The sequence below is a fragment of the Lolium rigidum genome, chromosome 6, assembly GCF_022539505.1.
Source record: "Lolium rigidum isolate FL_2022 chromosome 6, APGP_CSIRO_Lrig_0.1, whole genome shotgun sequence".
Classification (NCBI taxonomy): domain Eukaryota; kingdom Viridiplantae; phylum Streptophyta; class Magnoliopsida; order Poales; family Poaceae; genus Lolium; species Lolium rigidum.
The window spans coordinates 40,489,301-40,515,656 of NC_061513.1; the positions used below are offsets into that span (position 1 = coordinate 40,489,301).

The following is a 26,356-nucleotide window of genomic DNA, read 5'->3' on the forward strand; positions in this document are numbered from 1 at the left end:
CAGTACCAGTGTTGCACCAGCCTCAACTACCAGTGGCGCACCATGTCAGACCAAATGGTGCGCCACTACTAGCACTTAGGAATGTCATGCTTGTAAAATAGTGGTGCACCATGGTGCGCCACTGATAACCAAAATTGGTGCGCGACTAATAGCTTTTTCCTAGTAGTGTATGTATAACATTACAAACAAGAGGAACAGTACACACATGTAATCACACCAAGAATAGTAATCCGATGGAACCCTAACCCTAGAATTTCTGCTCTGTATGTCATCGACCGCGCGTCTGCACACCATATATGGCCATATCTACGGTAAAAAGAGATGTGATGAAGGAGTTTGGAAGCCTTGCCGCCATTTCCAAGCCGCCGAAGGTTGAAGTAGAGGTGGTGAAGGTGTTCTTGCTTGGAGACGACGATGCACGGTCTATGTCGAAGCAGCAGAGGCGGGAGATAAGCGGTGATGGGAGACAACCTCTGTCGTCGGTCTCCGCGTCACCGCTGACAGATGAGCCACCGACGAGAGTTTGGAGGAAGGGAGTGGGTGAGGGGGATTTATGGCCCGTGTCACGAACTAACGCAGTCGCCTCCTTCTCCGCGCGTGCATGTGAATACCACGATGCGGAGGAAGCCAACTGTCCAATCGTTTACATTTTTGCTTCCCAAAACATTTTTGAAGGTTGTGTGGCCTACCAATCGTGCCCGAAGAGTCTCGCCTTAGCCATATTGCATGGTCGTGTTCGTGTAAACGGCTATTGGTGCCCTACTACGTGATAGTACTATGCCAGTGAGTTATGCGTGCAGCGTACACGATTCGTTGTAGAAGGGCACATTTGCAAGCAAGAAGTACATAGATGTACCGGGAGGCGTTGGGCACAGCCGTGCATTTTACTCCTACGCGTTCGCCTGGCTGGCGACCGGAGTAGACTGTTGCTTCGAGTTGTGGTGGTGGTGGTACCGAAATGCGCCGCGGCCAAACGGAGCGGTACAGAAAAAGCCGCTGCACGGTCCGAGCTTGCACACAGACTTGCATCGTACCGCTTGTACCACTGCATGCATGCATGGACCGACACACGACACATCCCGAACGATCGATCGGTGGACGTTGTGACCGGTGGCACTCGTGCGACTGCGAGGAGCCAGGTGGACAGCATGCGGTGATGCCGCAACCTGGTTTGAGATTCCTGCTCTATCGATCGGGCTGGGCTTCTCCCTGCATCGGCTGGCTGCGCATCAGAGGCACGTCACCATCAGCGTCACATGATGATTAGATTTCTTTAAGCGAGCGGCAACCCAACCACTGGTACCTACCGGCACGGCACGGCACACACACACAGACACATGCTTTCCTCTTTTCCAATATATTTTCAACCCACCTTCCTTTACGCCTGCCTTTCCAGCTCCAGCTCCAACCTCACGCACCTGCCTGCCTGCGTGGATCCGTGATCAAGAGAGAGCAGCAGTTAATTAGCAACCAAAACCACAAGGGGATGAATGATTCCGCATGCAGTCTCGTGACTCCCTCTAACAATCCATGCCACTTTCCTTAATTAATTAGGCTCTGATGGTCGTACTAGCAGCAGCACGACGGCACAACGTGGTTGGCATCACCACATGCTGGAGGAAACAAGTTTATATAAAACTGAAAAGGGCAAGCCGCATCACATCCATGATCAATCAGTTCACGGGAGAGGAGGGAAAAGGATTGTTTTGCGCTTGAGGAAAAGCAAGACGCAGTGGTAATTAGACCGACGGTGTCGGTTGATTCCGTCTCACGCCAAACGCTCCCTCTAGACTCGAGACTCCCGTGGTCATTCGCTGTGTGCGTTGTTCAAGTCTTCGTTTCCGAGCACCAGCGCCAGAGTTGTATATTTCCCACTGCTCTTCACCACCTTGACCCACTCGCCCCTCGCCTCGTCGTTTCACCACGGCCGCACCGCTCCTCCTCCTCCTCCGCCGATCCCCTTGTCTTTTTTTTTTATCTCCCCTCCCGTCGTCACCCCGCTCCATCGTTACAGAGCCTTCCCGGCTTTCAGCGAGTGAGAGGGACAGTCCACCAGCACCTACGCCGACAGGGACGACTCCCACTGCCGCCCGCGCGCGCGTTTCGACAAGCAACAGCGGCCGCTGCTGATAGCAGCCAAGCAGCAAGAACCACCTCAATTCCCGCTCGAAATCGCGTCTACGGCTGCTCCGGCGGCGGTGCCAGCGCGGGGGGCCTTAATTCGCGCAAGCTTCCAAAGAGCTAGCTAGCGTCGGTGCCTGACTGCCAGCTGTAGCGGAACACGGCTTCCTCTGCAACGCCAATGGGGGCGACAGCCGCGGCGGCGGCGGTTCTGCTCCTCGCCGTCGTCGCCTGCTCCGCGGCAGCGCCGCCGCAGCTCAAGCACGCCACGATCTCAGGTGCGCGCTCCATCTCCCCCTAGCTCCTCTGCCTTCCTCCTCCTCCCGGGTCCTGAATTCCGCCGTCAGAGCCAACGACGCCCCCACAAAGACTGTCAGCCTGACCAAATCGCAATTGACCCCGCCGAGATTCAGATTTCGCCTGCTCCGCCGCCGCAGACAGCAATGCCGCCGCCAATCGCTCAATTTGTACTACCAAAATCGAGTGCCAACCCTGCTACATCGTGCCGTCCACAACACCTACCGGCGCTTACATCCAATTCCTGCTCCGCCGCATCTGCATTCCTCCGGCGCCCCCGGTTCCAGCCACTCCCGTGCAACCGCAGCAGCCTGTCGCTCGCTCGCTCGCCGGGATCGGTCATGCGTGCCACCTGCATTGCGCCGGCGAGCTACCTGCGATCCACCATGTGCCCGACTGCCCGGTACCTGACTGACGCCCACTGTAATCAACACACTGTACCGGCAACCAAGTACCGCCAGTAATAACCAATTCCCAGCCGTTGGTGGTAGGTGGATGCTGAATTCCGCAGTTTCCCGTGAATTAGTACATTGCATTGGATCAGACACTTCGAGACACGGTGATCGCAGTTTACTCGTAGACGAGCGTCCTGAATGTGGGATCTCTTTCCCAGTTTCCCCTTTCTACATCGTCTTCTTTACGGCAACTCCTCGGCCGTGCTCCCGCTTCACTTATTCAGGAAATGGGTGCCATTATTAGCATTTCTTGCAATGAGCACTACGGCAGTGCTGTACCTACCCTTTACAATTTCCTCCAACCGATGCATTTCAGTGAGAACGTACGAGATATGGAAATGATTCGTAAAGCGAGCTAAATCCAGCACTGGTCGTCCACTCACTCACTCCGCTAGCTGATGGATATCATAACATCACGGATTCCCTTGCCTGTTTTTTTTCTTCCGCTGAACCTGACATGCTAACCACCAAATTGGTTATTGAAAAGGGGGGTAAATTTAGCTTGTTATCATTGAAGTGGGTACTGGTTGACAGGGATTGATTTTGTTTGTGTACCATGTGGGCAGGTATATACTATATTGTAGTTGTTGAACTCTTTTTGTGGATGAACAACTAATCAGTCATTTTCACCAACTATATATTCTCTTCATAAGTAGTGATTTGGTGTGCATATGTCCACCCGGTTCCCTCCGAATTGAATTGTATGTACATGGTTCTGAATGCTGAAACTAGTTCTGTCATGGTTCCATTGATTTCAAGACGTGGATGAATTGTCTGATTGTTTAGCTTAGGACATTTTCTTCTTTTCTCTTGGTTTCTACTTTAGCTCTGTTTGGGCAGATATATATTGTAGTTGTTGAACCTTTTTTGTGGATGAACAACTCATCAGTCATTTTACACCAACTATATTCTCTTCAGAAAGTGGTTATTTGGTATGCACAAAGATTCAGCTGGTTCCCTCCGAACTAAATTGTACGTACATGGTACTGAATACTGAAAGTAGTTCTGTCAAGATTCCATTTGTCAAGTGCACATTTCAAGACATGAATAAATTGTCTGATTGCTTAGCTTAGGATATTTTCTTTTTTTGCTTGGTTTGTAGGTTAGCGCTGATTTTGGTTTCTTTCCGCCTAGGCTAAGCTTTGCCGTGGTTCTGTTTGGTATGTGTCCTGTTAAGTTTTTCTTTCATTACAAGAAAAAATGATGCACATTTTGATGCTAGTTCGAGAAAAAATGAACCGAACCAACTGATTGCGCATGACGGCAATTTAATTCCGAAACATGATGAATGGTTTCAGGGAACGCCGGCAATGTGCTTCAAGACAACCCGGTGGGGAAGATCAAGGTCTTTGTCTACGAGATGCCGAGGAAGTACAACCATTACCTGCTGGAAAAGGATGGCCGTTGCCTGTACCACATGTTCGCGGCGGAGATCTTCATGCACCAGTTCCTGCTTGGGAGCGCGGTGCGGACCCTCAACCCCGAGGAGGCGGACTGGTTCTACACCCCGGTGTACGTGACATGCGACCTGACGCAGCAGGGGTTCCCGCTGCCGTACAGGGCGCCTCGGATCATGAGGAGCGCCGTGCAGTACATTGCGGCGACGTGGCCGTACTGGAACAGAACTGAAGGGGCAGATCACTTCTTCCTTGCTCCTCATGACTTCGGGGCATGCTTCCACTATCAGGTAAGCTTATATTCAGCACTAGTGGATTTCATCAACGGGCAACTGCAATGCAAGATCATCAGAGCAAGCAAAACTGAATTTTGTGTTTAAACATACCGAAAACCTGTTTGTTCCTAATTCAGGAGGAGACTGCGATTCAGAGGGGGATCCTGCCGGTGCTTCGGCGTGCGACGCTGGTTCAGACGTTTGGGCAGAGGAACCATCCGTGCATGCAGAGTGGCTCCATCATCATCCCTCCCTACGCCAACCCGCAGAAGATGCAGGCTCACCTCATCTCCCCCGGCACACCTCGGTCCATCTTCGCCTACTTCCGCGGCCTCTTCTACGACATGGGCAACGACCCCGAGGGCGGCTACTACGCGAGGTAACAAAGCAATGCTACCATGTTGATCAGTGTCGATGCAGTTGCGTATGCGAATGGAACGACGGAACATGTAAAGAAAACGAAGCTTAACGATGATAAAAAATGCAGGGGCGCTCGCGCGTCGGTGTGGGAGAACTTCAAGGACAACCCTTTGTTCGACATGTCGACGGAGCACCCGTCGACGTACTACGAGGACATGCAGCGCGCCATCTTCTGCCTGTGCCCGCTGGGGTGGGCGCCGTGGAGCCCGCGGCTGGTGGAAGCCGTGGTGTTCGGGTGCATCCCGGTGATCATCGCCGACGACATCGTGCTCCCGTTCGCGGACGCCATCCCCTGGGAGCAGATCAGCGTGTTCGTCCCCGAGGCGGACGTGCCGCGCCTCGACTCCATCCTGGCGTCGGTGCCGCCGGAGGACGTGGTCCGGAAGCAGCGGCTGCTGGCCAGCCCGGCCATGAAGCAGGCGGTGCTGTTCCACCAGCCGGCGGCGAGGGCCGGGGACGCCTTCGACCAGGTGCTCAACGGGCTGGCGCGCAAGCTGCCCCACGGGAAGGGCGCGTTCCTGCAGCCCGGGGAGAAGGTGCTCGACTGGAACGCCGGCCAGGAGAGCGACCTCAAGCCCTGGTAGTGAGTCCTGTGTATGTAGATCGCGCCTGTACATTTCAGTTTTTCTTCAGACCACACTTGTTGTTCTTTCTTTTTTGTCCCGTTTCGTTCGTTCTTTCTTTCTTTCTTTTTTTGCGTGTATGCAGCAGCAGCAGCCAGCAGAGATAGAGAAGCAGCCCAGCGTGACGTTTGTACGTGTCGATGGTTTGCGATGTGATTTAATTTAGGAGGTAATTGCACCACAAGTACAAGAACTTGCACTCTATGTGCATTTTCATACAAAATCTTGCAAAACGTGCTCAGGTGGTACAAGAACTTGTCTTGGATGTGCATCATTGGTACAAGTGGTGTCTGAAGCTGCCACGCGTCCCTGGTCCACCGTTAAAACGTTTTTGCAGAGAAGTCCTTATTGAATTCGAGATTTGAGGGGACAGATTGAGGGGACAGAACAAGAGGGAGTGGAGGAGATGGCTGTTCAGGAGGTCCTCGTCCCCGTCCCCTTCGCCGGCGGCTCCTCCGGCGCCGGAGCAGCAGCAGCAGCAATCTGCAACGGCGAGGTCCGCGCCGGTCCCTTCGGTGACGGATGAGCAGCGCCACGCCATCGCGCTCGCCGTGGCGACCGTGGCCACGGCGCAGGCGGCCGCCAAGGTGGTCCGCCTCACCCGCCCTTCATCCAGCTTCGTGCGCGAGCACTACGCCGTCGTCGTCGTGCAGACCGCCTTCCAAGGATACCTGGTACGTAGGACACCAGCAATGGTCGCGCCGCACTTGCCACGGTAGGTTTGACGCTAATGGGTGGTTGTGTGTTTTCTTTCGACCGCAGGCGAGGCGCGCGCTGCGCGCTCTCAAGGGGCTGGTGAAGCTGCGGGCGCTGGTGCGCGGCCACAACGTGCGGAAGCAGGCCAACATGACGCTGCGCTGCATGCAGCGCTGGTGCGCGTCCAGGCGCGGGAGCGCGACCAGCGGATGCGCCTCTCGCAGGACTCCTCTCCGCCACCGGCGCTGCCGCCTACGGCAGCAGCAAGTCCTCATACAGCGTCGACACATCCACCTTCTGGGACTCCAGGTACACCCACGAATACGCCGAGCGACGCTCCGTGGTCCGTCTCCGTTTGCAACTCAACCAACCAACATCGCATCTCAAGTACTACAATCTTGTGTTTCCGTAAATGTTTGATTGATGGTGATGTATTGGGTTGGTTTGCAGGAGCGGTCGAGGGACGGCAGCAGCTTCGCCGCTGACGACTGGGATGATCGGCCGCGGACGATTGAGGAGATCCAGGCCATGCTGCAGACCAGGAAAGACGCGCTCTCAAGTGTGAGAGAGCGCTCTCCTAGCCTTCTCCCATCAAGTAATAATGTGTTTGGTGATTGCATTTGCAGTGCCGAGATTACAGTATGTTCGATCTTACTGATTGGTTGCTGCCGTGTTTTCATTCACAAGATTTGGAGGAACCCTGCCCAGTCCGCGGAGGAAGAGATGGATGTCGACGGGCAGCCGCGCTGGGCGGAGAGGTGGATGGCGTCACGGGCATCCTTCGACACCAACAGGAGCAGCTCCCGAACCACGGCCGCCGCCGCCGCGCTGGGACGCGCATCCACGGACCACCGCAACCAGGTCAAGACGCTGGAGATCGACACCGGCCGCCCCTTCTCCTACTCCACGCCTCGGCGTCGGGCACCGCCGTCGCAGCACGGGAGCGGCTCGCCGATGCACCGGGCGCAGCACCACCACCACTCCGCGGGGATGCCGTCGCCGGGGAAGGCACGCCCGCCGATCCAGGTCCGCTCCGCGAGCCGCGCGTGGAACGCGGCGGCGCCGGCGCCGGCGGGGGCAGCTATACCCCGAGCCTCCACTCCCAGCGCCACGCGTCCTCCGGCTCGGCAGTGCCGAACTACATGGCGGCCACGGAGTCGGCCAAGGCGCGCATCCGCTCCCGGAGCGCGCCGCGGTAGCGCCCGCGACCCCGGAGCGCGGCCGACCGCAGACCGGGAGCGCCAAGAAGCGGCTATCGTTCCCCGTCCCGCTGGACACGTACGGCGGCGGCGGGTACGCGCGAGCCTTCGGAGCCCGAGCTTCAAGAGCGCGATGGGGCGGTTCACCTCCGAGCAGCGCTCCACCGTGTCGTGCTTGTCGTGCGCGGAGAGCATAGGCGGGGAGCTGATCTCCCCGTCGTCCACCACCGACCTCCGCCGGCTCGGCTCGCGGCCGGGCCGGCGGCGGCGAGGTGTTCGTTGTAATGCATGCGTGCCCTTGCTCTGCTATTTTTCTTTTTCTATCGTAATCTATTTTTTTGCTGTGCCTTTTCGTGTGATTCTGTGCGGTGGGTCTGGAGGATCAGGGCGTTAGTTGGGTCGTTAGTTGGGCGAGGACCTCTTCGCAATTATCCTGTTTCTTCAATACGCAATGAAAACTCTCCTCTCCCCGGAAACTGCCACGTGTCGCCACCATATTGAATTGTATGAGTTGTGCACGTCCAGGACAAGTTCTTGTATGAGTAGAACACACTTTGCAAGATTTTGTATGAAACTGCACATAGAGTGCAAGTTCTTGTACTTATGGTGCAATAACCTCAATTCAATATGGTGGCGACACGTGGCAGTTTCCAGGGGGAGAGGAGAGTTTTCATTGCAGTATTGAAGAAACAGGATAATTGCGAAGAGGTCCTCGCCCCAACTAACGACCCAACTAACGCCCTGATCCTCCAGACCCACCGCACAGAATCACACGAAAAGGCACAGCAAAAAAATAGATTACGATAGAAAAAGAAAAATAGCAGAGCAAGGGCACGCATGCATTACAACGAACACCTCGCCGCCGCCGGCCCGGCCGAAGCCGGCGGCGGAGGTCGGTGGTGGACGACGGGGAGATCAGCTCCCCGCCTATGCTCTCCGCGCACGACAAGCACGACACGGTGGAGCGCTGCTCGGAGGTGAACCGCCCCATCGCGCTCTTGAAGCTCGGGCTCCGAAGGCTCGCGCGTACCCGCCGCCGCCGTACGTGTCCGGCGGGACGGGGAACGATAGCCGCTCTTGGCGCTCCCGGTCCGCGGCCGGTCGCGCTCCGGGGTCGCGGGGCGCTACCGCGGCGCGCTCCGGGAGCGGATGCGCGCCTTGGCCGACTCCGTGGCCGCCATGTAGTTCGGCACTCGCCGAGCCGGAGGACGCGTGGCGCTGGGAGTGGAGGCTCGGGGTATAGCTGCCCCCGCCGGCGCCGGCGCCGCCGCGTTCCACGCGCGGGCTCGCGGAGCGGACCTGGATCGGCGGGCGTGCCTTCCCGGCGACGGCATCCCCGCGGAGTGGTGGTGGTGCTGCGCCCGGTGCATCGGCGAGCCGCTCCGTGCTGCGACGGCGGTGCTCGACGCCGAGGCGTGGAGTAGGAGAAGGGGCGGCCGGTGTCGATCTCCAGCGTCTTGACCTGGTTGCGGTGGTCCGTGGATGCGCGTCCTAGCGCGGCGGCGGCGGCCGTGGTTCGGGAGCTGCTCCTGTTGGTGTCGAAGGATGCCCGTGACGCCATCCACCTCTCCGCCCAGCGCGGCTGCCCGTCGACATCCATCTCTTCCTCCGCGGACTGGGCAGGGTTCCTCCAAATCTTGTGAATGAAAACACGGCAGCAACCAATCAGTAAGATCGAACATACTGTAATCTCGGCACTGCAAATGCAATCACCAAACACATTATTACTTGATGGGAGAAGGCTAGGAGAGCGCTCTCACACTTGAGAGCGCGTCTTTCCTGGTCTGCAGCATGGCCTGGATCTCCTCAATCGTCCGCGGCCGATCATCCCAGTCGTCAGCGGCGAAGCTGCTGCCGTCCCTCGACCGCTCCTGCAAACCAACCCAATACATCACCATCAATCAAACATTTACGGAAACACAAGATTGTAGTACTTGAGATGCGATGTTGGTTGGTTGAGTTGCAAACGGAGACGGACCACGGAGCGTCGCTCGGCGTATTCGTGGGTGTACCTGGAGTCCCAGAAGGTGGATGTGTCGACGCTGTATGAGGACTTGCTGCTGCCGTAGGCGGCAGCGCCGGTGGCGGAGAGGAGTCCTGCGAGAGGCGCATCCGCTGGTCGCGCTCCCGCGCCTGGACGCGCACCAGCGCTGCATGCAGCGCAGCGTCATGTTGGCCTGCTTCCGCACGTTGTGGCCGCGCACCAGCGCCCGCAGCTTCACCAGCCCCTTGAGAGCGCGCAGCGCGCGCCTCGCCTGCGGTCGAAAGAAAACACACAACCACCCATTAGCGTCAAACCTACCGTGGCAAGTGCGGCGCGACCATTGCTGGTGTCCTACGTACCAGGTATCCTTGGAAGGCGGTCTGCACGACGACGACGGCGTAGTGCTCGCGCACGAAGCTGGATGAAGGGCGGGTGAGGCGGACCACCTTGGCGGCCGCCTGCGCCGTGGCCACGGTCGCCACGGCGAGCGCGATGGCGTGGCGCTGCTCATCCGTCACCGAAGGGACCGGCGCGGACCTCGCCGTTGCAGATTGCTGCTGCTGCTGCTCCGGCGCCGGAGGAGCCGCCGGCGAAGGGGACGGGGACGAGGACCTCCTGAACAGCCATCTCCTCCACTCCCTCTTGTTCTGTCCCCTCAATCTGTCCCTCAAATCTCGAATTCAATAAGGACTTCTCTGCAAAAACGTTTTAACGGTGGACCAGGGACGCGTGGCAGCTTCAGACACCACTTGTACCAATGATGCACATCCAAGACAAGTTCTTGTACCACCTGAGCACGTTTTGCAAGATTTTGTATGAAAATGCACATAGAGTGCAAGTTCTTGTACTTGTGGTGCAATTACCTCAAAAAAGAAAGAATAGTTCCGACGCGTACGTGTACCAAGAACTGAAATTCGTCGTCACGGAATTTTCAGGAGGATGCTGACAGTTCCCGCTGACAGGGAAGGAAAGGTAAAAGTAACAGGAACCGTGATCTCTGAAGTCTGAACAACCTGACGAGGTACACATTCGCTGTGATCTTTCGGGCTGTCAGTAGGGGTGGCTAACTTGAGGCACGACGAGCTGCTGCTTCGTCAAGTCAAAGCCGCCCGCCCCTCTGATTTGAGAGAGGCCGCCGCGACGATGTTGACCAACACAAGCGCATCACTGGGAGCCAGGGTGGGTGGACTTTGCGTTGCAGCTAGCGTCGCCGTCTGGTGTGGGCGCTCGCCGCGATGGCCAAACGGGCAACTGGCCATTGGGTTGGGGTCAAGTTTCAGGCCCTTGGCCCTTGGGTTTTTGTTTGTTCCCCTCCTGTATTTCATTGTGAAACTCCTTTTTTGAATCGTGTTTCTTTTAAGTTCACCAATCTATTCATAACCTTCCACAGTATAGAAAGCCTAAAGGTAATAGCAATTACAAACATGTTCTTCGACAACCTAGTGGCGACTACAAGCATTCAAACAAACCGAAAGCGTGCCGCCTTCCTCGCCCCTCAATGAATCTCGTAGTACATTTTATTGTAGCAGGCATAGGGAAAGTCGTTGTATTTAGGCCCTGAATGACCAGCAACCATCACCGATGAACATAAACATAGATCAAAATAAACAAGCACGGAAACACTAATCATCTAAGTCTCTCTCTAAAACCAATCACCATTATCTCTTGACAAAGAACTTGTGACAACCTAATCATACTTTGTGGACAAGACATTTTTGCACCCACCTGGTTTTTGGAATGAGTTTTAAACGTACTTAAAAATGTCAAAAAAATCCAACAGAAAATGTCACGCGTACATCTCGATGTTCTATGTGCTCGTAAATTCGTTTCACGAAAAACCAACAGTTTATTTGTAGTGTGGCAAAAAGACAAAAATCGGTGCTAGAAAAACCTATTTATGAGGCATTTCCTTATTCTTTTTTACACGGGACAAAAAAATGTTTTTTCGTGAAACTTGGCATGAGCACATAGAATGGTGAAGTGTACACACGAATTTTTTTTGTTTGGATTTCTTTTGATATTGTAAAATGCTTTTCCAAGTGGCAGGAGCATATGCACCCAAGATCAAAAGTGGATTTCCAAAACTTTGTTTGTTTTTCTAATAGTGTTAGCAGTATTGACATAGATAGAGTATGGTGAGACCCTTGGGAGTGGTGTTTTGGCACCCGGGAGCATATGCTCCCGGTTTTTAAACTTCGTTTCAAATACACTTTCAAATATTAAAAAATTCGAACATAAAATTTAGTGGGTACATCTCTAAATTCTACAGGTTCACAAAGTGATTTCATAGAAAACCGACATTTAGAGTGTCATCAGTAAAAAAGACAAATTTTGCTGTAAAAAAAGCTTGTGTATGAGACTTTTTGTTTGTCTTTTTCACACAAGTCACAAAAAATGTCGGTTTTTCACAAAACTTGATGTGCGCACGTAAAATATCGATACGTAAGCGAGAAATTTTTTGTTCGAATTTTTTTAATATTTCAAAATGTTTCTTCCGGTGGTAGGAGCATATGCTCCCATGTGCCGAATTGAATTTCTCGAGACCCTTACGCTAGTTCTAGGTCGATCAAGAATTAAGTTAATTATAGATTGACTCTATAGCTGTTAGATTTCCATCGTGATTTGTGCATATAAAAAATTGCACATTATGCAATTACATATCTTTATTTCTTGCTCCATACAAATTACATATTTTCTCCGTCTTGCTCCATACAAATAAATATTTCTTACTCCTTGGATTTCACATTAAAATGCGTCTTGGTACATTCGAATCTAGCTAAAAAATCTGAGACACCTATTTCCGGAAGAAGGAAATGTAAACCAGTTTAAAGTTAGGTCAACCAAGGACTAAAACTAGCCGCGTACTAATGAGTAAGTAGAAATGCGTTCAGATCTCTCGCGTTCATGGCAAGAAATGCGCCATTGAACATTGAGCAACGGTAGGTGCCGAGGTACCTCACGAAAGAATGCACGGGTGGCTCCAGTAGCCGCCACCCTCCGTCCGTCACAGACTCACAGTGTCACCTGTGTATCGGCGGCTAGGTGCGACGCACCTGATAGAATACCAACCCGACGAGGGGGCCAGGCTGCTGCTGTTTTTTTTTCTTAATTTTTTTAAGAACGCTGCTGCTTGTTGGACTTTTCCTGCGTCCAAGGGGCGGGGCACTTGCTTATCATTTCCCTCTCCTTGCATCAGCACTACGCTCTAGGTCCCTGACGGCGACGGCACGGCCCAATGTCGTCAATACGAGGAATGACAGGGACCGAAGTGCATCTACGCACGAATTACTATCATGTTAATGTTATCCTGCTTCTCTTTTGTTAGGAGTACCTTTTCGCGGCAGGAATGGAGATGGGACAAGCTTTAGCGGCTGCTTAACATCGTCAACCACCACTGATCACAAAAGCCACCAACCCACCATTGTTCCCTCAGCTTGACAGCTTATTCTCTCCGAATCGATGCATGTCTAGGCACTAGAGTGGACAATACTTGGATGGTCACGGCTACTCATGAACCCAGCTTTCGTCCCATTGCGAATAACCGTATTTAGACATGTTACAGAAACTTTTAGAATAAAATCAGGCACATAAACTTACCGGAAACTTACTCGTGGAAAGTTCAGACAAGAAATACGACCGTATGTGATTCCCACAATGGACTTTCCGCAATGCCAATTTTGATGCTTGTACTATTTCTTAGGCAACTTATCATTTTCTTTCAACTTACAAGGTTTTGTATTTGAGTTTCAAAATTTGCGTGCACATATTTACATACGGTCTCTACATGCACGACTTATTATGTATGTTTGATTATCTAGTTTTCTTATAAAAGAAATCGGGTAGTTGGTTTCATGAGTACCCATGTTTGAAGAAAATAGAGGTTACACTGGTTCATGATCCTCTGCTCCGTGCTGCCCAAAGTACGTTTCCCTAGCGAAGTCGCTTTTTCCATATTGTCGAAAGATATGCAACTCCAACCCAACATCACATTCATAGACACATATGGTAACCTAATTACCTTGCATACAAAAACATAGTATTGCCTACACAGACATTTGTGTGTTGCTTTTGTGACTAATTGGCATTGTCGATGTTGTTTGTATATAGTTGCTATGGTAAGAAATTTATGTGTCACATGTTAGAGGGTTAAAGTACGGTTCACTCCAGGACATTTCTCGGTGGAGCCTATCTTCGTCGACAACGAGCCAACTCCAACCAAACATCATCTTCAAGGAGGAAGGTGATAGTCACACCACCTTTTTCCATAGAACATGGCATTGCCATTTTCATGGAGAAAGAGGATGCTGAATCCCGTCTCTCACGGTTCTTCGTTGTTGGAGCTAGTTGTAAGTGCGGCATTTTGGCTCCAAATATGTTGGACATATTTAGAACTATTTATTTTGCAATTCATTCGATTAAAATATTTTGGATGCTTAGTAAATCTACTTTGAGTTTTGAAAACTTAAAATACAACTTTCCATTAGTTCTTTTTTATACTGGGCTCAGTGAGGCCCGAGATACTGGTGTATTTTCGTTAGTTGTTTAGCATTTGGTTTTATGAATTGTAGAGGTTTAAGCTACTGTTCACTCGAAGCCGTTTCTCTAGCACCTATCATCGTTGACAATGAGCCAACTCTAACCTAACATCATTTTCGAAGAGGAAGGGGATAACCACGTCACCTTTTCCATAGAACATGGCATTGTCATTTTCATGGAGAAAAGATGATACTCAGCCCCCTCTCTCCCGGTTACACGTTGTTGGTATTGCTTGTTGTTGCTGCTTATTTAAGTGTGGCGTATTGGCTCCAAGAGCATTAGTTTTTCGAAAAATCTGATTTCTTTTCACACATATGCATGTAGACGTGTTCCACATTTATAATTCTTTATATTGTACAATGCATTATATTGAAAATACTTTGGATGTCTAAATAGTAAAAAACTTAAAATACAACTCTTGATTATTTGTTTTAAAATAACAGGCTCACTAAGGCCAAGACCCTAGTGTTTTTTTGGTTGCTTTTTTGGCCTTTTGGTTGTAGAGGAAAAATGGGACTGCACAAGGATCCATCCAAGAGCGGATCATGGCACACGTTCACATGCCTCCGCGTACACACCGCGCGCAGCCTCCAAACGGCTCCTCGCAACAAACATGTGCGTGCACGGCTGATCCTCTGCCCCATCACCAATCCTCCTCATCATCTCAAATACGGCGAAGCACGGGGTGCTAAGCGCAAAAGCGCGCAGCTATTTAACGATGAGGACGAACGGTAAGTAGGAGAGAGGGAGCCGCCGTGTCAGCAGTCACCTTCCGCTAAACCTCGCAACAACCCCCGTGACCAACCCGCCGCCGCCTCACCAACCCCGCCCGCCTCGGAAGCAACGCCCGCCGGAGCCACCATGGCCGGCACGCTGCCCAAGCTCGCCGCGCCCAGGCCGGCGGCCGCCGCGCCGCTCCCCTCGCAGTCCCTCCGCTCCGCCGCGCTCGCCTTCGCCCCCTCCGCCCGCCGCTTCCGCGTCTCCGTCTCCGGCCGCGCCAGGAGCCCCGTCATGTGAGCCCTCCTCTTCGCCCACCCCCCCGGTTGATTAGATTCGCGATCCCGTTAACTGGCTTTGTATTTTCAAATTTTCACAATTCGAATTGGGGTGGCTGGGTTGGATCGCGCCCTGCTGCTCTGCCGCCGCGTAGATCGAGCGGCGGCCCGGCTCGCCGGCTCGTGAGGCGGCGAGACGCTCGGATCCGCGCGCGGCGTCGTGGTCCTCCGAGCGAGGCCTGCGGGCGCCGCATGTGCGGCCGTCCGATTGGGGGATGGACCATCTCGGTCAACTCGATCGAGATGGCCCGTGTTGCCGTGCGCGGATCCGTCACTAGATAGATATGTGGTGGCCAAGTAGTAGTGCAGTACTATGTAAGCACGACGGCAGGTTGGTTGTGGCTACACGCCAGAGCAAGAGCCGTCGCTTCTGGCTTCTCCCTGCTTGATTGACAGCGACAAGCATAGCCTCCCTCCCATGTTGTGCATCCTTTTCTGCTATTGATCTCGTATCACTTGCATTTTGTGTTAACCAATATTGCAACACTAGGTTGCCGCCACCTCATGTGTATATACAGCGTTTGCAGTGCTCATGATCATGAATACTAGAAAGTTCCTTTTGCCCAATAAAGAAAATAGGAAGTTCATTTTTTGCGTGTGTATGTGATGCAGCAATAATTTGGATGTGACACTAGTTCTTTGTCCCTGATGAAATGCAAATTTCAGTGCGATGGCTTCCGGCAAGGAAGGGAACGGCGCCGCGACGAAGAGGACCACCCTCCATGACCTCTACGATCTCCAGGGCCAGTCCCCGTGGTACGACAACCTCTGCCGGCCCGTCACCGACTTGCTGCCCTATATCGCCAACGGTGTCCGTGGAGTCACCAGCAACCCGACGGTAATCATCCGTTACCATTTCTTTTCTTGCACGCTTATGGGTTGCTCATGATCCCGCGACGTTCCCCGCTGACTGTGTCCCCCCTCACAATACAGATTTTCGAGAAAGCCATCTCATCATCCAATGCATACGATGATCAGTTCAAGCAGCTTATATCGGCTGGGAAGGACGCGGAGAGCGCTTACTGGGAACTCGTCATAAAGGATATCCAGGACGCGTGCAAACTTTTTGAGCCCATCTATGATGAGACCGATGGAGCTGATGGTTATGTCTCAGTGGAGGTGTCTCCTAGGCTGGCAAATGAGACTCAAGGTACTGTTGAAGCTGCAAAGTGGTTACACAAGGTGGTCAACCGCCCCAATGTGTACATAAAGATCCCGGCTACTGCAGAATGTGTTCCTTCCATCCAGGAAGTCATCGCTAATGGCATTAGCGTCAATGTTACTGTAAGTGCGGACCTCTGGCTTTATTCCTACTATATTGTTTCTCTCTAGTTAGCAGTGTTTATCATATGTGGCATTTTACATTTGGCTGCTTGTGGTATTGCTGTGTGTAAACTGTTTTGTGATTGTACTTTACTTTGGTGCTAAACCTGTTGCTCACAAGTCTATTGATGTTGCTGCAGCTTATCTTCTCCGTTGCAAGATATGAGGCTGTTATTGATGCTTACATAGCTGGGCTTGAGTCTTCTGGTTTGAGTGACTTATCCCGTGTGACCAGTGTAGCGTCCTTCTTTGTCAGCCGAGTTGACAGCTTGATCGACAAAAATCTCGAGAAGATTGGAACACCTGAGGCTCTTGCCCTCAGGGGAAAGGTAGAGACAGTTGAAACTACCTGTCACCTAGTAGCAGGGTTTTCTAAATTGCTAGAATCTAAGTTTTGAAAATCTGACCACCTTTATTCTCTCAGGCTGCTGTAGCACAGGCGAAGTTAGCAAATCAGCTTTACCTGAAGAAATTCTCTGGACCAAGATGGGAGGCTTTGGTGAAGAAGGGTGCCAAGAAGCAGAGGTTGTTGTGGGCATCCACCAGCGTGAAGAACCCGGCTTACTCTGACACTCTTTACGTTGATCCTCTCATTGGACCCGACACGGTGAGTTTCAATAGCAAGTTGCCTTACCTTATTTGCTGGGGTCATACCTTCTTACAATTTTACACAGATTGAGATTTTTAGAACGCTTCCTAACTACTTGCTACCCTTTTCACACTTAGGTCTCTACCATGCCCGACCAAGCTTTATCGGCATTCCTCGACCACGGCACAGTTGCTAGGACAATTGACGCGAATGTGTCAGAAGCTGAAGGCATATACAGTGCCCTGGAGAAGCTGGGCATCAGTTGGGAAGAGGTTGGGAAGCAGCTGGAGCATGAGGGTGTGACCTCCTTCAAGAAGAGCTTTGACAGCCTGCTCACGAGCTTGACGGAGAAGGGCAACGCCCTCAAAACTGCCGCCAATCTGTAGGTGCTAAAATTATCGGATAGAATGGTTTGCTACCAGCGGTTGCCAGCGAATGATTACCGAATAAATGCCAGCTTGCTGGCTCTCCTCTTCCCATTTCGGAAATGAAAAGCTCCCAGTTTTCTGGGTCAGCATTTGTATTCTAGGCGTGCCTGGCCGTCATTGTGTAACTGTAAGTCTGTAACTGAGGCTTGTTGCTTTGCAACAGCTGCTATGCGTTTCCTGATCAATGGTTTTTGAGCAAGTGATTCGAATGTGTATATTTGAGAATGCATTTTTCTTTGCTGTATTCGTACCTCCACATAATTATGAGAATTTTGGCAACTGATCTCAGTAATTTCTTAAACCAGACCCATGTTCTGTTTTATGTCTTGACACTTTGATCCAGCTAAATAATAATTTAGGAGGAACCAAAAACGAATCCTTCCACCATTTGAAAGACTAATGAACTATGCTGAAATTTGTCTTTATATGTAGCTCACATCATGTGGGGAAATAAATATAGCACCTGCAAAAGCCCATCCAAAATACCCATATCACAGTCGAGCTAGGGGGTATTTTGGATGGGTTTTTACAGGCACTGCATTTTATGCTTGGAGATTTCAAGATGGGGCAGCAATGCTCAAGCTGAGCATGACTCAACTGAAGTTGTTGAAGCCTACTCAGGTGAAGAAGTCTGATGGGAAGAGTGTCAGCTATATTTTCTAACTGTGTGGATTTATCATCACTTATTGGATGCGTCTCTTTCAAGCAGTGAGGCCTAGGGAAGCCAAAGAAGTTGCTCATGAACTAGCTAGGGTTTGTTTCTGTAATAAAGATTCGTGTACTTGGGTCACTGAACCCCTAGTTTCGAAAGAGAATGGCCTTCACCCCATGAGCTCATGATTAAAAAATTGTAAACCATTATCTAATTCTACCGTTTAAGTGGCAGTGAAAAAATATATTTAGATATTGGACATGAAAAATCCAGCATGACTTGACCATGATTTCAGCACACATAAGAACTTGACCTTGAGAAAGTGATCAGATTCGATTGCGAAGAACTATTATTTACAGACTCTCCAGCATCCCATACTACAGATACTCACACTCAAGCATCCTATACTGCAGATACTCACTCTCTCTCTCTTTCCCTTCTCCTGATGCAGCCGGCACACAAGTTTCTCTCAGGGGCTCTCGCAAAACTCCATCTCCTGCAATTTCGTCATAATAAAGAAGTTGTTAGATACACAGGGAAATACACTTACAAACTGATGATAGGTGAGCTGTGGTGGAAAGACATCATCAAGTTAACAATTTTGATATTTCTTTAGCTTGAAATATAAAGTCTGTAGCATAAACTGCCATACCTTCCCACAAATTGGACAGGTATCACTTCTCTCCATCCACTCATAAATACAACTTAGGTGGAAATGATGGGAGCATTTAGTTATAATCTGTGGATTTTCCGGGGTGTACTCTGCACAATGAGCAAGCACTGAGAAAATGTTCACACACCATCACAATTCACATGGCCACTGTATTCAGACAAAAATGCATGTAAACAAACCTTCCAAACAAGTAGGGCAGACATCTTCGTCTTCTGAAGTGACAACCGTGTAACTGCTATTATATGCTTTTCCAGATAGACTCTTAGTTGACTCAGAACGACGTACTTTATGTTCACCCTCAGGTTCAGTGCTGGTCCATTTCTTTTGAGCAGCTAAATGTTCGACACCAGAGCTGCTGCCGTTTCTTCTAAGAGCTGATGACTCTTCTTGTGTGAGATTTATAGACTTTTCACGCCTTGATACCAACCCCTCTCTTTGAACTCGGGCATATCTAGGGTCAGTGTCATATGGGAGTGGTCTAGAAACAAGGTGAAAAGTTTCAGACAATGAACTATCGGCTACATTAGTACTTGGATTAGTGGACGCCGACGGAGCAACTCCTTGAGCTGGGTTGCTTGGCCTAGAGTCAAGCCTCTGGAACGTTGCGGTATACTACATAGACAACAGAAAAGTTAGAATAAACGTTCGATAGTAAAAATAAATTATCATATTCATATCCTGAGTAATCATTGAAACATCCATACAAGTTTCAAAATTGTTTGTGATTTCTCTCTACTACGAACATGTCCAGACAATGTCCACACACCGTAAGTCATGTGTAAATGTGGTTGAATGCAATCAAAAGATCAATACTTATGCAAGATCAAGGATCACCAATGGCCTCTCTACCATATTTTGCCTCTTCATAAATGTTATGTACCCAGCTGATCATTGTACTGATGTGCCAGTGTGCTATCTAAAAAGCTCCTACACATAAGGTTGCATTGTGCTAATTGCCATGATAATACCATGCAATTAACATAGCAGTGGCATCTGGGCTCACCCTACAAAATGTCCTGACAGAAAACTATATGCGACTGATCAACATTACCAGGTCGTTTGCAGCTTTTACCGGCAGTCATTAGTCAAGAAGAGTACATATTTGATCAACATGCCACAATAAGACTTGAATGCCCCTAAATATTTGCCTTTTGGTAGGACCGCATGGAAATTAAAGATCCCCGTGCCAGAATCTTAGTTTACTTATTCTTTTTTCTCTCTCCTTGTTTTCGTTTCCTTATGTCTCCGTTGGGTTTCATATCTAGACTACCCCAACTTGCTTGGGAAAAAGGCTTTGATGTTGTTGTTGTTGTAAATGCGCAGGTGTAATCATAAGTGGTTTCAAGATTAACAGGTAGCCTTACTCCGCCAAAAATGTTCTGGACAAAATGCCTTAGGGATAAGCATTGTCTATAGACAGGATTATTTGGATGAACATATTCATCAAAGTCATCAGTGCAAAGGCAGCAGCAAAATCCACCCATGATTCACTGCAAATAGAAAAGGCAGGAAGTATCAATTGAATATGGAAATTTAGAATGCATGGACGAATTTAAGTGTCGTCAAGCCGACAAGCTATGGGTTTGCCATGGGTAACATGAGGTCACAAAAAATACCTCTGGTGTTGTCCCTTTATAAAAAGAAAATGGTTGATGTTCAACTGTGGAGCCAAAACCTTTTTTCCAGGCACTCGTGAACAGCTACGAGTTTATCAGCACGGAACATCCTCTAAAACTGCAACCAAACAAAATGGAAAGAATTATATAATGTTACTATAATACTGTGTAGAATTATGATATTTACTTAGTATGTCTAACCAAACATGGAAAGAAAATCATAATAGAGGCCTAAAAATTGTCCATACTTCATATGACCAGTTTTCTAGTTCCATATGCCAGGAAAGGCATACAAACATTAACTTTTTTCAGATCAGAGCTTTTATTTATTCTTCGCGTCGCGTCTCTGGGTGATACAGCCATTAGCTATTTGGTGCAAGAAAGAAAGAGAAAGTACAGATTGCACGGAACCACAATTGCAATCAAAAGGCTAGACTGAGTACTACTAAGTAAGTAGTGCACACTATAGTAAATGTGCATTGTTGACGAAAGTAGAGAATGAAGAGGACAGCTGGTCCACAGATGCCAGGACCCGGAGAGATAAGGGAATTGACACAATAAACGTAAACTGGACGCATGAAATCCTAGATGCCAGACAAGAGAACGGACTTGCCACCTATAATCAAAACTAAAGCCAATGAAATGACTGTGTAATTGTTAAATGGTCAATCCTCAAACAATATTCTTGTTGGTTACAGGTAATTGCTCTGGACATTGGTTTACCAAGTGTCATGGCGCAGATCAAGCCTCTGAGATTGTTCAGATGAACATGCACTATTCGGTGAGAATCACTACACTCACTGGAAAGTATTTGTCTACTTACTCGGCCTGCTTCGAGGAATCAGCTACTCCCTCTATCCTATAAATATAAGATGTATAATGGTTGTAATAAGATTTTAAGGAGAACATCTCATTGCCAATTTCATCATTTTGATTCCACGGACAAATGTGTTAATTAACAATGCGAGTCGCTTGCAGACGAACTACCAAGTCAAACAAATCGGCCCTACTAGCTAGCAAGAAATCTACGAGTGGACACGAGAGCGTGCGTCGGAGGGCATTGACGTCAAAACCGCATGGCATGGGACTGATCCACATCTCGGCCGGCCGGCCGGCACGCAGGCAACCGAATCGGCGCCGGCGCCGGCTGCCCCGGATCGCATTCCGCGGAAGGAGAAACAAAGCGCAGGCGAGGCACGGGGACGAAAGGTTCCTCATCGGAGGACAGGGCAGCGACCGCGGAAAGAGCACCGACAACGTAAAGCGGCGGGGCGGCGCGGGGGAGGGAGGCGTCGAGGAGCTCACCTCTCATGCGGCGCGACGAGACGGGATCGAGGCTCCGGCGGGAGGGATGACGGAGCGAGCGGCGACGGCGATCCTCTGCTTCAGGGCAGGATTGGGGAGCGGCGAGGGGAGAGGGGAGTGGAGGAGACAGTGGAGTTTGGGGGAGGAATGGCGAGGTGGGACCGAGAAGGAAGGAAGGAAGGAGGGCCGGTGCGCGTGTGGACTTTTCACTTGGGTCGCCCGTGTGCGGTGGGGTGCGCTGTCGCTGCAAGGTCAGTCCCCAGTCCAAGTTGGTACCATTACTCCATGTTTGGGGGTGATAATTTTTTAGGGTGTTTGTTTTTTATAAGGTTGTTGGCACATGATGTTTAGACTTTTCAAAGTATATGGGGGTAAATGTAAACATAATTATCGGAAATTCAAAACGAAACCCGGGTCCAGATGATCCTGTTATCTGTACCACTCGATTACATAGAGATCTGTGCACCAGACTGTATACATTTGTGTATTCTCTCACGTATGTCCCTTTAAGAGCAGTAACATGGCCCACGCGGCGCTATTATTTAATGCCATCTCGCCCGTTGCCCCGCGATCGGTCTAGATGGAGGGCAGACGCCGTACACCTACTTGGACCGTGGTGGAGCATGTCTGCAACCTCCCACGTCTCCCCACGATTAGTGTTTTCTACTAATCATGCATGCATCCGTGCCCACCACCAAAGAGTTTATTAGTTCTTGAGAGCCATGCATGCATGCAGGCTGCCACAACAACGACGGGTTCCTGGCCCAAACCGTGGACTCCCCCCCACGATTTTCCGTCGGATCAAGCACCTCCCTAATTACCTAATACTACACCGACCACACGTGCTTACAAACTACTAATTTACACACTTCCACGCGCCAACACAAAGTACCTAACCCTAAACACGCTGACGTTTAGCAGGAGCGCTGGACACATCCTCGTCTTCTTCGTAGTCTACTGATGCAGTGCACCAAATGCCCGATGCCTCTCCGTCCTCAAGATTAGCTTCTTCCACCGCGGCATCTCCCTCCGCATTGGCCGGATCGTGCTCGCCGATCCTTCCTCAGCATCAGCCCGAGCATCGCTCACAAGTTGCACGCACACCTACATCAAACACGAAGCAAAACCCCAGCAACCGGATCATCGCAGGACATTCGCAACGACAATACCTTGTATTTTCACCTGTCGGCTTCCCTGCAATGCATGGATACCAGAGGAAAAAACGACTCAGCATGATTTCACAAGCACTGGAAAACAGGGGATCAGATTTTCACAAACAAAATGAAACGGACGACTCACCGAGCACCACACACGATCTCTTGCATGCATTTAGTCTTCTCTGAATTTAGCCGGCTCTTTCCATACCTGATCCCAAAACCATGCTCCCACGAATACAGATTATAGAAATCGTAGGCCTCACTTAGTCACTTATAGAGTCAAACGTTGTTCCTAAACAAGGGTCAATGACCTCATCTCCAACTTTCTCGGCGGAACACCGGACTGATTTCTCCAAGACTCCAACGCACTCTACCGGTCAACCGTTAGTCCCACACGGCCTCTGCAACAGATCAGTTAATTCCCACCGTTAGTCCACCGATTACCTCCCATCTATACATGTACCTTTACAACCAAACATAGCAAAAACGAAAGCTCGCGGCGTTTTTTTACCTACGGCCAACTATACGTTATGACATCTCGGCCATAGGGAACAACAGCTGTCATTTGGCACGATCCAAGTAAGTCACCAAACAAAAGAGGACACATGAATGCGCACGACATGTTTTACACCAGGAGACTCAATTCCTAATCGACCCGGTATCTCCGCGCTTCTCCACCCGGCAGGCTTACCGCCTGCTCTCGCCGGTGCACCCGCCGGACCTCTCGTCCGGTATCTCCTAGAGCCTGCGCCTTCCCTCGAAGGTGAAGCTGTTCGCCTACCTCGCCGACATTGACCGTCTGAGTTCTCGCGCCAACCTCTTTGCCAAGAGTTGTGCGCCTTCTGCTGTGTGCGCAGCCTGCCCTGCGGTGGAAACTACCCGACACTTGTTCTTCGACTGCCCCGCCTCGGCCAGGATCTGGAGGCGGCTGGATGTCCCAATCCCGGCTGGACGGTTCTCTATCTGGGACCTTCCGACCCCTGTCCCCCTTGAGCTTCACACTTGGCGGGCTGGCGTCGCAGTGATCCTATGGAGCATCTGGAAAGCGCGCAATGATTTGGTGTTCAACTCCAGGAGCTCCTCCCCGGCGGTGGTTCTTAGGAGGGCTTGCGATGACCTCTCCCTCTGGAGGTGGCGGTATAGGGCCGCTGACCGTCCTTCGATAGACTTGCTTCGATCCTACATCCTCTCCCGCATGTGGGACAGCTAGGATGATCATACCTCCCCCCCCCCCCCCCCTACTTCCCCTTGTGTGCATACAGATCGGCTGCTTGGCCATTTTTGAGTTATGGAATAACAAACGGTGGGGAGTTTTTCCCCCCGTCACCCTCGGAAAAAAAATTCCTAATCGACTAAAACAACAAACAAAGCATAACATTATCCCATCTGTACATGCACCCACGATGAGTTTTCACTTTTCAGTGATACGAGATATACACAGGGATTTCTACGGTCACCTGTAGAAAATGCAGGATGAAACCTGGAACACAGCTGAAAAAACTGAACTAGATGAAAACCACTCTCCTTCTCAGCGCAACCTAGTTACTCCCATGATTACTCCATCCACACATTTTTTTTGTACACATTATACTGTCTGTCAAGCATGCAGCATTTTGCATCGGAATGACAAATCATCAGGACTAAAATCAGTGGTAGAACCGAACAACCAAGTAATAAAAGGCAAGGCAGCACATACACAAAAACTTGCACAAAATCTAACCTCTTCTTCCACCCAGGCGACTGTGGGTTGTCATGACGGGTTGATTCCCCTGAATCGCCGGTACACGGTTCCTCCAGCGCAGCCATGCAGCTGCCAACATCGCCCACACCGCTCTTGCCCACTAGAGGTGCCCAAGGCCGGCCGCCGCCGGGCCAGCATTGCTGCATGCCGAGTCCTCCCCTGGCAGATTCAGCATCATTGCCTCAGCAGGACATGGCGCATAGATAGGCATGCTGAATTTTTCAGTTCCATCAGTCAGTCGATTCTTTCCATATCCCAATCCATAGATACCAAAACCGGCCCTAAAACATATCTGCAGCGAAGTACACTTAGATCTACAGCGATTACTTGCTTACCTACTAACCGGATCCAGCGGGAAATCCATTCTCCTCCGCCAAAATATGCGCTCCCCGCCAGCCGCTCGACGATGAATCGCCCCGCCGGCCGCGCAACGATGAATCGCCCCGCCGGCCGCTCGCGAAGATGACTGTATGAGATGGGGAGGAACGGGGACGGGGGGATGATTTTTTGCCTGTCTGGACCCTTCCGGCAGCGTCTCTTTTTGTTTGTAGGATGATCCAGTCGACGATCTGGACCACTGGTCCTGCTACGACGCACCGACCACAGCCAACTGGTTCAGACGCCCGCGCAGTGCGGCTCCTTTCCATCAAAGACGGAGCCCCGTCCGTCTCCGTCCACAACCGCAAGGCCCCAGTGCAGTAAATGCGACCGTATGCGTCCCGTATCTCGTTTTTCCACAACGCGTATGGGCACAGGCAACGGTCGGGGCACGGATCCCAAGTCTTAAATGCACGGACCAGATAACGGGATTATCTGGACCCATGTCCCAAAACGCCTCTCCCCATAATTATGGCCATGTTTGTGTTTTTTACAACATAATACTATCTCTTTATTAGTTTGTAATAGTGAAAAGGGCATTTTCCTTGCTAACTCGTTTTGTTGTTAACGACAACAACATTAGAGGATTGAACCATGTGCTTGAGGTAGTCTAGGCACATCCGGAGGAAAGCGGAGATGGTCGAAGACCCCTCAAAGCAAAATATGAAAAGAGGCGCCATCTCAAAGACTTTTTTCTATTGGCTCGTTAGAAAATCCATACTATAAAAATGGGCCCACTTCAGAACGTATGGGGGAATCAAAACACCTGCACAAATAATATACTTGTACCCACTAGCGTTCTCATGGTCAGAGATAAGCCCTCCTTAATATATGTGACATCATGTTTTGCATGCCTCGAACTTTCAAAGTTCCTAACTCCAGGAACTCGAAACATAACATCGGAGGAAAGCAGAGATGGTTCAAGACCCCTCAAAGAAAAATATGAAAAGAGGCGTCATCCGCCATCCCAAAGACTTTTTTTTTCTATTGGATCGTTAGAAAATTCATACTATCAAAAAGGGGGCCACTTCATAATGTATGGGGGAATCGAAACACCTGCACAAATAATATACTTGTACCCACTAGCCTTTCCATGGTCAGAGATAAGCCCTCCTTAATATATGTGACAGCATGTTTTGCAGGCCTCGAACTTTCAAAGTTCAAAACTCCATGAACTTTCAAAGGGGCCAACGGATCTTGTAGTTTATGATGAGGCTGCTGGTCATCGTGCAGAACTACATATATGCTCTTAAGTTTAAGTTACATTGATAAATTCTAATGTTTGAGTCCATATTAAACTAATATTTTTGATTTATGGTTGAATTTTTAGGAATAAAAAAATGTTAACAACGAGCCAAATGGAGTCGCCAAATGGAAGTATACCTCATTAGACTCCGAACAAATTACGATGTGCCGGGTATTCGGACACAAAATGC

At 50.4% G+C, this 26,356-nt stretch overlaps 3 protein-coding genes and 2 pseudogenes across 3 annotated transcripts; 3 read left to right on the forward strand and 2 right to left on the reverse strand.

Annotated features, from left to right (window-relative positions):
* The first annotated feature begins 2,302 nt into the window (after positions 1 to 2,302).
* Positions 2,303 to 5,721, forward strand: LOC124665080 (probable glucuronosyltransferase Os01g0926400). Its single transcript, XM_047202483.1, has 4 exons — positions 2,303 to 2,399; positions 4,172 to 4,560; positions 4,683 to 4,924; positions 5,033 to 5,721. The coding sequence occupies exons 1-4, from the start codon at positions 2,303 to 2,305 to the stop codon at positions 5,547 to 5,549; spliced, it is 1,245 nt and encodes a 414-aa protein (XP_047058439.1). The 3' UTR covers positions 5,550 to 5,721.
* On the forward strand, positions 5,668 to 7,877 carry LOC124662507 (annotated as a pseudogene).
* Positions 7,878 to 8,216: 339 nt separating this feature from the next.
* On the reverse strand, positions 8,217 to 10,792 carry LOC124662508 (annotated as a pseudogene).
* A 4,057-nt stretch (positions 10,793 to 14,849) lies between these two features.
* Positions 14,850 to 17,613, forward strand: LOC124665883 (transaldolase-like). The gene is made up of 6 exons (XM_047203242.1): positions 14,850 to 15,016; positions 15,725 to 15,896; positions 15,992 to 16,342; positions 16,522 to 16,710; positions 16,806 to 16,988; positions 17,108 to 17,613. The coding sequence occupies exons 1-6, from the start codon at positions 14,865 to 14,867 to the stop codon at positions 17,354 to 17,356; spliced, it is 1,296 nt and encodes a 431-aa protein (XP_047059198.1). The 5' UTR covers positions 14,850 to 14,864; the 3' UTR covers positions 17,357 to 17,613.
* Positions 17,614 to 18,241: 628 nt separating this feature from the next.
* LOC124662025 (E3 ubiquitin-protein ligase At3g02290-like) lies at positions 18,242 to 21,796 on the reverse strand. The gene is made up of 6 exons (XM_047199912.1): positions 21,645 to 21,796; positions 20,340 to 20,457; positions 20,088 to 20,213; positions 18,903 to 19,335; positions 18,703 to 18,812; positions 18,242 to 18,546 (listed from the first exon to the last, which is right to left on the reverse strand). The coding sequence occupies exons 3-6, from the start codon at positions 20,205 to 20,207 to the stop codon at positions 18,520 to 18,522; spliced, it is 690 nt and encodes a 229-aa protein (XP_047055868.1). The 5' UTR covers positions 20,208 to 20,213; positions 20,340 to 20,457; positions 21,645 to 21,796; the 3' UTR covers positions 18,242 to 18,519.
* Between the last annotated feature and the right edge of the window lie 4,560 nt (positions 21,797 to 26,356).